This window comes from Trachemys scripta, chromosome 7 (genome assembly GCF_013100865.1).
Source record: "Trachemys scripta elegans isolate TJP31775 chromosome 7, CAS_Tse_1.0, whole genome shotgun sequence".
NCBI classification, from domain to species: Eukaryota; Metazoa; Chordata; order Testudines; family Emydidae; genus Trachemys; species Trachemys scripta.
Window position 1 is genome coordinate 94,446,886 of NC_048304.1, and position 12,032 is coordinate 94,458,917.

Sequence of the window (12,032 nt, forward strand, 5' to 3'; positions counted from 1 at the left end):
AGAGTGGAATGCAACAGTTGTTTAACAATTTCTCTCATGAAAGTGATGGAACATGTATAAATATCTGTGCATCAAGATAAGACTATATCCATTATTTTATGTCAGTTTCCACACACAGGATGTATTCTTGGGTTCTGAGTATAAAAGATTTTCCTCTTTCAGAAAAGAGGAAACAATGTAAATGACTGAAAAATTCCACAGGGCACAGTGTAAAGGGTCTCAACAAAGTAAAAATTAAATCCATCTTAAAAGTCTATTGGACTGAGACCCACCAGTAGATCACAATCCATTTGGGAAACCACTATGTATTATAGTGATCTTCTCTTCCTGCCCATACAACTGGGAAACTGAACTCTATATTTTAATATTACCATAGTCATTGCTATCAAAAAGTCTTCAAACATTAAAGAGGACATGTGAGGAGTGCAGGGTACATTTTGTATATTCTCCACTATGACGCTGGCTAACCAGAGCTGTTTGTGGAATCTCTAAATACCTTTCATTAGCTACTGAAACAAGAAATGGGAGGTTTTACAATAAAACATTAAACAACATAACTGCAGCCAAGAAAAGTGCAACTTTTTTTCACAAAAATACTTTGTATACAAAGTATTAAAAAAATTGAACGGCATTTTGAGAAATCTAAATTAAATACCTAAAAATATAAATAAAATATATTTTTTGCATAGAATTAAGGATAGTGCAACTACAGCATAACATTTTGTAGCATAAGAAATGGTCAATTAACAAAGGGCTTGTCATAACTATAAAGGGAAGGGCAACAGCCCTCCTGTGTGCAATACTATAATAAAATCCCTCCTGGCCAGAGACTCCAAAATCCTTTTACCTGTAAAGGGTTAAGAAGCTCAGGTAACCTGGCGAACACCTGACCCAAAGGACCAATAAGGAGACAAGATACTTTCAAATCTTGGTGGGGGGAAAGCTTTTGTTTATGCTCTTTGTTTTGGGAGAGTTCACTCTTGGGACTAAGAGGGACCAGACATCAATCCAGGCTCTCCAAATCTTTCTGAACAAGTCTCTCATATTTCAAACTTGTAAGTACAACCAGGCAAGGCGTGGTAGTTTTTCATCTTTGTTTTCACAACTTGTAAATGTACCTTTTACTAGGGTGTTTACCTCTGTTTGCTGTAACTTTGAACCTAAGGCTAGAGGGGGGTCCTCTGGGCTCTTTAAGTTTGATTACCCTGTAAAGTTATTTTCCATCCTGATTTTACAGAGATGATTTTTACCTTTTTCTTTAATTAAAAGCCTTCTTTTTAAGAACCCGATTGATTTTCCTCTGTTTTTTAGATCCAAGGGGGTTGGATCTTGATCCACCAGGAGTTGGTGGGAGAGAGGAGGGGGGGATGGTTAATTTCTCCTTGTTTTAAGATCCAAGGGGTTTGGATCTGTATTCACCAGGGAATTGGTGAAGAGTCTCTCAAGGCTACCCAGGGAAGGGAATTAGCACATTGGGAATGGTGGCAGCGGACCAGATCTAAGCTGGTAGTTAAGCTTAGAAGTTCTCATGCAGGCCCCCACATCTGTACCCTAAAGTTCAGAGTGGGGAAGGAGCCTTGACTGGGCTATACTAAGAACCATTTTCTTTCATCACTGAAATTGTAGCAACTAAAGAAGTAGTAAGTCAATGTGACTTGGTCTATTGGGAAAGTCACTTTAAATTAAAAGTTAGCCTCGCACGTCCGTTGTACAGAAGCTGGATTATTTTGTTGTTGTTTCTGTTTGCTGAATGGGGCCCTAACTTCTTGGAGCAAGTGTATTCATGAAACTGTCACTAAACACCTGTAAGATTAAAAATAAAAAACTTGTATAGAGTGAAGAAAAAATAATTAGACTCCACTGCCTTGCTCCTATTCTATTCAGTTATACTTGTAGTATGTGAATGCAAACTACAACATTAGAATGATAGACTTTTACTCCCACTTTAAAGATGAGTGACCATACAAGATGTAAGAAATGGAGAATAAGGCCCAAAATTTTTACAGAACAACACTAGTTTGTGGGAAAGAAAAATATAAGCTTCTGTAGACAGTTACCGCCTGTATAAGATAGCAATCAGGAAACAGAGACAGCAAGATCTCTGAAAATACACCAATGCCTTGCTCAGTATGACACTGAGTAGCATATGCAGAACCAGCTAGTTAAAACATCTGCTATGCTGCTTGAAAGTCAGCTGACTACTTTTCTTGGGGAGAATTTGGTAATAGAGTTAAATAAATGAAATATTTTAAATAAAATATCTTACTATAAAATATATTTTTTCAAGATTATGATGCTTATCTTTATTTCTGTAACAAAACAGTGTCTGATTTGCTAGATTTCATTTTCTTTAGTCTTTTTTGAATTTTGTTGCCACTTACGAATGGCAGTTCCAGAGCTACTGGCTACTACACAAAGGGCACCACCCACCGTCCACCAAGTTGGCAGATGATTGAGAAAAAGAATCTGTAAGATAAAAGCGAACACCACATCCATTGTTTTCATTATGGCAACAGGACCAGCCTTCTCTATCTGTAATGCTTTTGTGAGAAATATCTGACCACCCAACCCTAACAGTCCAATTAATATTAGGAGAAATCTATCTGTACCACAATATGGTAAAGTCCATTCATCTATTACAAACAGTGCTACAATGCATTCAATTAATCCAATTACTGCATAATACCAAATAGACAAAAAATAATTCACAGATTTTCCCATCTTTCTTAATATAACAAAAGTTGAAGCTGTTGATACTGCACTTATAACAGCAGCTATTGTTCCTTTAAGATGATTTGTATAGCTTCCTTCAATCCCTGTAATACTGGATCCAAATAGAAAAGGAGGTCTTGCAATAAGCACCACTCCAGTGATTGTAAAGAGAGTGAAAAGAAGATCCCAAAGGCTGTATTTCTCCTTGAGAAATATCCAGGCTAACAATGATGTAAAAACTGGACTGCTGAAAGTTATAACAGTGGCATCAGCTAGAGGCATTACTTGGAAAGCATAGTAGAGAAGAATCATTGCACCAGAGCCAAGGAATCCTCGAAAGAAAAGAAAAACTCGTTTACCTTTTGGTCCCAAAAAACCTGTTCTGAAAATGAAAGAAAAACAAAGATATAATCACATTGATCTCATTGTCTGATGATTCATAATCAAACTTTAATTACATTTCACTACATTCATACCCTCAAATGAGGGACTTTTCATCATGAAACTGTCAGAATACCTTAATTTGGCTCTCTACAGAGATTTTTTTGGATTACTGTAACACCCAGAGGTCTCCATCAGAATCAAGATCCCATTGTGCTAGGCATTGTAGTACTGCTTGCAAAATGACCCCATAGAAAATAATATAAAGAGAAATCCTACTAATGACTTTCTATTTTTAAGGATATCTCAGAGTTTCAGTGAAGTATTTTTGGAATAATCCCTTCTCCTACTGCTCAGAGGCTCAAAATATTTCATAGAATCATAGAATATCAGGGTTGGAAGGGACCTGAGGAGGTCATCTAGTCCAACACCTTGCTCAAAGCAAGACCAATCCCCAACTAAATCACCCCAGCCAGGACTTTGTCAAGCCTGACCTTAAAAACCTCAGATGTTTTCTGAATCTCAATGTTTTCTTAATGACAATGCCATTTATTTAGTGAGAAGTTACAAATGTTCCTTGAGACATTTCACTTCTTCAATTAAAGCCTGAATTAAAATAATACTTGCAGTCAGATGTACTCTCCAATTTCGTTAATGATAGCTGTGGATATAATATTACCTACAGAACATTAGGTACCTCACAAGATTTTGTATTTAGACACAATACCTACTTGTAGTATATTAAACCAGGAAGAACAAATGTCATTTGGAAAACACATCGAAATGCACTGATTTCCACTGAATGTACATCTTCAATTTTTTTAAGAAATAAAGAAGCCACTGAGAAAAGGAAGGCAGACAATATGGTATAAAACAGGCCAAGTCCTGGGCAGGTGAATTTCTTCTTTGTTCCTGCAACACATAATAAATTCCAGTTAGTAACTAATAGTAATTTAGCTAATGGTAGGTTTTTCAGTTGTATTTGAAAATACCATATGATTGTCCAAATGATGTAGTTATATGAGGGAAGCAGCAAGTGGTGGGAAGGCAAAAGAAACAGAGAAAACTACCACTTTTATTCATTGTAAGTATATTCCAAGTCATTTGTGTCCACCACATAGTCCCTTATTAATATTTTCTTAGATATGATGTATAGGAGGTGAAATTCAATACATAATGCCATTACACTCCTTACAAATCATATTTTATTGTCAGCTCAGGTGGTTTACACTTTTGGCTAATATCAAAATATTTGATTGTAATTTGAGAAATTCACTGCATCAGTGTCCCCAAACTGTGGGGCACACCCTTCTAGGGGGGCATGGAGGAACATTCAGGGGGCATGGCAAGGCCCAGGCCAGCCCCCATGGGGGGGAAGAAAGGGGGGAGTACCACCCAGCCCTGCTCTGCTCTGCCCCCAGCTGCACTACTAGCCCCTAACCGCTACTCCGCTCCCAGCCCCACCCCTCACCTCAATCCCCAGCCCTGGCTCCACTCCCGGCCCCAGCCCAGCCCGGCCCCCCACCTTGGCCCCCAGCCGTGGGCCTGCTCCCGGCCCCCTTAACCCTTGTCTGGGGGGAGGGCATGATGTGAAAAGTTTGGGGACCACTGGATTACATGGATCAGTTTCTTTCTGACAACTGCTCCAGGTTCGAGGCTTACAAAATATAACTGGCTGTGAACGTGTACTGGTTCCTGCCAAGTCATGAAACATTGAACCTTAAGGCATATATGCCACCTTACTTCATTAAAATTCCAAAGATAAAATCCTTTGTTTAAAAAGCCAGTTAAGGTTGCTAATTGACAACAGTTACCTATCACATCATCTAAAAAACCTAAGCACTTAAAATCAAGGAAATGACTAAGTATAACATGAAACTTATATTGTCTACATAAACAAACATTCATTATCCTTAACAAGTATAAAGCAATGCACATTTCATCATAACACAACCCCCTTAAATCTATTCTATGGATTTCTGGAGTTTTGGGGGTTTACCAATATTTTCTTGTAACAGATACCAAAATGGAAAGATTTTTAATTAAAGTAATTTTAAAACAGGTCAAGTGTTCAATTGTCATGGTCTTGTTAAACAGTCCTTGCATCTTTGCCAGTTCTATAGACAGAGGAGTTTCATCCCAGTTTGAACTCATTTGATTCCCTCTTCCAGTTTCCTCCCTTAAGAAGGTCCCTAACTCTGCTTCTTTGCTGGTCTTGAGGCTCCCTGCTACTTCAGGCACGCTTCAGTGAAATTTTTCTCTCTTTTCCTGTCTCCTTCCATGTCCCCCAGTGATTCACAAAATGGGAAAAGGGGTGGAGATGAACTGCTGGTGACCTGCAACATGCCTCCAGAGAAAGCAGGATCTCTTTGCAAAATAAAAAAGCCACTACTATCTCCTAGAACTGGAAGGGACCTTGAAAGGTCATTGAGTCCAGCCCCCTCTCTTCACTAGCAGGACCAAGTACTGATTTTTCCCCAGATCCCTAAGTGGCCCCCTCAAGGATTGAACTCACAACCCTGGGTTTAGCAGGCCAATGCTCAAACCACTGAGCTATCCCTCCCCCCTAAAGATGAACACTCTACTCACTGAGCTGTTAATTGAAGGAAGGTTAGACTCACAAGGGTACAATATCAGCAAGGAGTTCTAATGTCATTAGAAGGGAAAAAATGATTGTAGATATCAAAAAGCATAATATGTTATGGTGTTAAGATAATAAATGGAACAGCCACTCTCTAAAGTAGTTAGTTGTGATTAAAGATGTCTCCTCTTAGACATTGGGGGAGGCAGGGAGGCTTACAGATCTCATGGAGCAGAAGGAACAATGTGGCAGGACACAGCAGAAGGTTGGCTAACAAGCAACAAAGAATCAAAATAGGAATTCGTAATATTTAATTAAGAAAGTTTGTTCACAACCCATTTTGACCCTCCTTGGGATCATGACGCAAAGGTTAAGAAACTGCTCTATACTATCTAAAACAGGGTGGGCAAACTTTTTGGCCCAAGGGCCACATCGAGGTTGTGAAACAGTATGGAGGGCTGGGTAGGGAAGGCTGTGCCTCCCCAGACAGCCTGGCCCCTGCCCCCTACCACTTCCCACCCTCTGACTGCCCCCTCAGAACCCCTGACCCATCCAACCCCCTCCCCGCTCCTTGTCCCCTGACCACCCCCTCCCTGGACTCCGTCCCCTATCCAACCCCTCCCCCCCACTCTGTCCCCTGACTGCCCTGACCCCATCCACACACCCCGCCCCCTGACAGGCCCTCCGGGACTCCCATGCCTATCCAACCTCCCCCGTTCCCCATCCCCTGACCACCCCCTGCCCGCAGAACCTCCACCCCATCCAACCGCCCCCTTCTTCCTGACTGCTCCCCAGAACCACCCACCCCTAGCTCCACCCCGGGACCCGACCCCCTACTCCCTGTCCCCTGACTGCCCCCCAGGAAAGATAGAAAATGTGGCAAAAGACCACCTTGGCTTAACTACGAGATCTTGCATGATCTAAAAAAATAAAAAGGAGTCATATAAAAAATGGAAACTAGGACAGATTACAAAGGATGAATATAGGCAAACAACACAGGAATGCAGGGGCAAGATTAGAAAGGCAAAGGCACAAAATGAGCTCAAACTAGCTACAGGAATAAAGGGAAACAAGAAGACTTTTTATCAATACATTAGAAGCAAGAGGAAGACCAAAGACAGGGTAGGCCCACTGCTTAGTGAAGAGGAGAAACAGTAACAAGAAACTTGGAAATGGCAGAGATGCTTAATGACTTCTTTGTTTTGGTCTTCATTGAGAAGTCTGAAGGAATGCCTAACATAGTGAATGCTAATGGGAAGGGGGTAGGTTTAGCAGATAAAATAAAAAAAGAACAAGTTAAAAATCACTTAGAAAAGTTAGATGCCTGCAAGTCACCAGGGCCTGATGAAATGCATCCTAGAATACTCAAGGAGCTAATGGAGGAGGTATCTGAGCCTCTAGCTATTATCTTTGGAAAATCATGGGAGAGATTCCAGAAGACTGGAAAAGGGCAAATATAGTGCTTATCTATAAAAAGGGAAATAAAAACAACCCAGGAAACTACAGACCAGTTAGTTTAACTTCTGTGCCAGGGAAGATAATGGAGCAAGTAATTAAGGAAATCATCTGCAAACATTGGAAAGTGGTAAGGTGATAGGGAACAGCCAGCATGGATTTGTAAAGAACAAATCACGTCAAACCAATCTGATAGCTTTCTTCAATAGGATAACGAGTCTTGTGGATAAGGGAGAAGCTGTGGATGTGGTATACCTAGACTTTAGTAAGGCATTTGATACGGTCTCGCATGATATTCTTATCGATAAACTAGGCAAATACAAATTAGATGGGGCTACTATAAGGTGGGTGCATAACTGGCTGGATAACCGTACTCAGAGAGTTGTTATTAATGGTTCCCAATCCTGCTGGAAAGGCATAACGAGTGGGGTTCCGCAGGGATCTGTTTTGGGACCGGCTCTGTTCAATATCTTCATCAACGACTTAGATATTGGCATAGAAAGTACGCTTATTAAGTTTGCGGATGATACCAAACTGGGAGGGATTGCAACTGCTTTGGAGGACAGGGTCGTAATTCAAAATGATCTGGACAAATTGGAGAAACGGTCTGAGTTAAACAGGATGAAGTTTAACAAACACAAATGCAAAGTGCTCCACTTAGGAAGAAAAAATCAGTTTCACACCTACAGAATGGGAAGAGACTGTCTAGGAAGGAGTACGGCAGAAAGGGATCTAGGGGTTATAGTGGACCACAAGCTAAATATGAGTCAACAGTGTGATGTTGTTGCAAAAAAGCAAACATGATTCTGGGATGTATTAAGAGGTGTGTTGTGAGCAAGACACGAGAAGTCATTCTTCCGCTCTACTCTGTTCTGGTTAGGCCTCAGCTGGAGTATTGTGTCCAGTTCTGGGCACCGCATTTCAAGAAAGATGTGGAGAAATTGGAAAGGGTCCAGAGAAGAGCAACAAGAATGATTAAAGGTCTTGAGAACATGACCTATGAAGGAACGCTGAAAGAATTGGGTTTGTTTAGTTTGGAAAAGAAAAGACAGAGGGGGCATGATCACAGTTTTCAGGTATCTAAAAGGGTGTCATAAGGAGGAGGGAGAAAACGTGTTCACCTTAGCCTCTAAGGATAGAACAAGAAGCAATGGGCTTAAACTGCAGCAAGGGGGGTCTAGGTTGGACATTAGGAAAAAGTTCCTAACTATCAGGGTGGTTAAACACTGGAATAAATTGCCTAGGGAGGTTGTGGAATCTCCATCTCTGGAGATATTTAAGAGTAGGTTAGATAAATGTCTACCAGGGATGGTCTAGACAGTATATGGTCCTGCCATGCGGGCAGGGGACTGGACTCGATGACCTCTAGAGGTCTCGTCTAGTCGTAGAATCTATGAATCCCTCTATGCTATTCTGGCACTAGCCCAGGATTTTTAGCAACTGAAGACCAGTATAAAATTTGTAATTATCCCCATTGTGCAAGTCAGTCAGTCAGTCTCTCTGTCTCTCACACACACTTGCTTCAAAATTGTTGTCTGAGATATTAAATTAAAGTAAAGAGACTCATAGTGACCTACAGCTGAACGAGGAAATCTAAACCCATGCTGGTCCAGGGAGTGAAGCACAAAAACAGAATATCAAATTCTTATTTCCTGCATGGTAGCATGTTTGATTACTACAAAAAGTAGAAGTCAACCAAAATAATGGGAACCCTGAAGCGAATAGCCCATCAAATTAAAGCAAGAATTCCCACATCTGGTATAAGCTTACGATCTGTTTTCTTCAAAGAAAATTTTCTGGGAACTCTTAGCTTTAGTAATCTATCCAGTGTACTATGCATGTCTGAAAAATGCACTCCTCCATCATGACCTAACACTGGACTGTCAGAAAAATAAAAATGTATCAGAAAACACTAGAATTGAAAACGGTGGTATCTCAGATTACCAAAGCAAGAACTTACGAAATAAGACAGTGCTTCTCAATACACTAATACTAATAAAATTAAATAAGACCCTCCCTCCCCACATGAGGATTAAAGTTGTTCAAGTTTATTTTCTTTCAAAGTACATACCAAAAAGAAAGTATGGTAAGGCAACATTCCTATCCAACTCAATAGCAGTCTGCAAATATTAACCTCTACCACCATGACACTCAACCACTCAAACAAACATGCTTTCAGTTCAAAAATATCATTGCCTAGCAGCTTGAAAAGCTCCGAGAACTGGGCAAAGAAAGCTTTAAATGACACCTGAGCTTTCTCTACTAGATGTGTAAAGATTTAAACAGAGCAGGTGTTACAGCAGCTTCTAGGGAATTAGTTTCCCTAGTTCTGTTCACTAATCAGCTCCACTCCCCAGTCCCTTAGACAATCTCCAGCCCTTGTTTTAAGCTCTAGACAGGTACCTCCTGCCCCCTGCCCCACTCAGTTTTCTTGTAAACTATGAGCATTTACATTTAATATGTCTAAGTTTCATATGTGTAATTGTTATACTTGCAAAATATGTACAAATAAAAATAATGCTTAGGTTACAAAACAAAACTGAATGGGCAGTTGAGAGGTGGCAAGAGAAGGTAAAGGACATTGACCAAGAATGCTCTCCAAGGCCTGAAGGCAGGGAAGGTCAGAAGAAGAGCTCCTAACCTTCATGTCTTAGGATGCTCATGAGAGAGGAGTTATCTGGCAGACCTAAGGAAAGCTGCAGGAATAAGTTTGTGTCTGTGGACTTCCCAAATTCCAGGAGACAAGCTCGGGATATGGACCCTTGCTTATAATACAGCTCAGTCAGTGAAGCACCCATCTACAGTACTCATATTCTTAAAGTTAAGCACTTGCATAAGTCTTCACAGGATCATGGCTAGAGCCCCATGTTTTTCACAATTGCAAAATAAAATGAAAAACAAAAAATGTATAAAATTAAATAAAATGAAAAATTCTCCCACACTGATGGCTCCTGCCCCACAGGGCTGGGTCTAGCTCCCTGTTCTGGGCATGGGATTGTAGCACCACTCAGCTTTGACCAGGCTGCCCTTTGGTCATCATGATGGGGGGGGGGGGTGAATTTGAGTGAGTGGCACTGTGATCCCATGGGCAGCTTGAGAAACTGGGTGAACCTGGAGAGCAGGGTGAGTGCAGGATCTCCAACCCCCATCCCCAAAGGAAGCAGGACCTGACCCACCCATATGAATAAAATGAAACACAAAAAAATCCAAAAAAGAAAAGAAAAATAAAGAATTTCATGGGGCTCTAATAAAAATAACCAAATATAAAATATAAAAATGACCTCACAGACTATCAGAGAAAATAAAGTGAAGTAAAATATCGGTATTACCAATGAAGCCTCATAAGTATGTGGATTTTCCCTCATACTTCTTCATTATAAGCAGAGTATGGTTCAGAAAATATTGCTCACATGGCCAAAGTTCATTGTCCTTTATCTCTAAGTCATTTTAATTTACTCAGCATTCAAAACTGGCACACGAAGTTTACAATCTAAGAACAAATGCCCTCTGCACCGGTTTTCCCCACAAGATAAGCTCTATGGAAGCCAATCTCAGTGCTTGGTAAAACAAAAGCAGACTTTGACAGAAGGGTAAGGCAAGTTCAGTCTTGTTAAATGAACACTAAGCTAGGAACCAGAAATTCCAGGACTTTCTCAGTCTTCTGGACACTCACTTGCTGGGTGGCCTTGGGCAGGAGAGGTCACTTAAGCTTTTTGTGTCCTTGTTTCCCAGTATGTAAAATGGACAGTGATATTTCTGTACCTGTGCAGAATGCTGCGGGGTCTTCTTAGGAGAGGATCCTAATTTAAAGCCCTTTGTTATATAGTGCTAAGGATAGCTAAGATGGTGGCTCCAAGCAACCTGACTTCACTTCTCTATACTTGTACCTTTAATGAATTAAGACCGTTTTAACCCGAGGGAATGGGACAAACCAGAGAGCATGAAGGGAACAGGAGACCTGAGCCCAAAATGTCCAAACGCGGGTAGCTACGTGTCCCCATTCTCAACCGCCGCGTGTCATGGGGGTTGTGGTTGCCCAACACGGTGGAAAGCCGACGTTGGGCTGCTTCCCAGCGCGCCTGCGGGCGAGTGTCGAGGCCGGGGAGCGAGCTCGGAGCGCGAAGGGCTCGCTGGCCGTTAGCCCGCGCGAAGGCGGAGGCAGACAGCGGCCGCGCTGTCCCTGGGGCCAGGGGATCGGGCACCCGTCTGCCTGGCGCCCTCGGGGGAGCGGCCGAGGAGCACCGCTTGCGCCCAGTCACCGTGTCGGATGTGCCCTGGTACCCGCTTCCTCCGCCTGGCAGCGTCCCCCCGAGGGGCGGGGAGCCCACCCCGCAGGGCAGGGCACAACTCCCCTCCCCCGCCAGCCGGGCTCCCCTCCTCACCGGGCGTCTTCCGTGCCCACGGGAGCCTGCAGCACGGCCGGGATGAGGCTGAGCAGCAGCTACAGCCGCCGCCTCCGGGCTCCTGGGCGCCCGCCTGGCACTGGCGGTGCTGTCCCGCGCCCGCCGCATCCTCCTCCTCGCTCCGCGGCGGCGCCGGCTCCAGTCCTCCCACGGGGGGAGCAGCAGCGCCGCCGCTACCCAGGTGCCGCACCATGGGGCCGGCTGGGAGCTCCCGCTAGCTCTACGCACTGCTGCCAGCCGGCCGGCTCATACCCGGCTTCCTGCGCATGCGCTGGTACCGCCCCCTGAGCTGGGGGCTGCTGCAGCCTGCGGGAGGTTTGGATTTGCCCCAGCCCCGTCACGGCTTGAGGGGTCAGCTGCGGGGCCCCAGGAGGCAGGGCCGGCCGAAGCCAGGGGCGAGGGCTGCGCGGCAGCGGTTCCTCTAGCGGTAGTTAACGTGGATTGAATAGGAGGGGGCGCCCTCTCCCCCCCCGCCAAAGAAGGGCGGGAGCTGCCTGAGG

The 12,032-nt window shown here is 43.2% G+C and overlaps 1 protein-coding gene across 1 annotated transcript; it reads right to left on the minus strand.

Annotated features, from left to right (window-relative positions):
* Positions 1-1,464: 1,464 nt before the first annotated feature.
* SLC35G1 (solute carrier family 35 member G1) lies at positions 1,465-11,772 on the minus strand. Its single transcript, XM_034777740.1, has 3 exons — positions 11,512-11,772; positions 3,825-4,005; positions 1,465-3,094 (listed from the first exon to the last, which is right to left on the minus strand). The coding sequence occupies exons 1-3, from the start codon at positions 11,723-11,725 to the stop codon at positions 2,335-2,337; spliced, it is 1,155 nt and encodes a 384-aa protein (XP_034633631.1). The 5' UTR covers positions 11,726-11,772; the 3' UTR covers positions 1,465-2,334.
* Positions 11,773-12,032: the final 260 nt, after the last annotated feature.

Coding starts and splice junctions, on each gene's coding strand:
- SLC35G1 (XM_034777740.1), bottom strand. CDS start 11,725: ATGGTGCGGCACCTGGGTAGCGGCGGCGCTGCTGCTCCCCCCGTGGGA. Junction 4,006..11,511: donor GTGGGCACGGAAGACGCCCG/GTGAGGAGGGGA, acceptor TATGTGTTGCAG/GAACAAAGAAGAAATTCACC. Junction 3,095..3,824: donor CCTGGTTTAATATACTACAA/GTAGGTATTGTG, acceptor TTTCATTTTCAG/AACAGGTTTTTTGGGACCAA.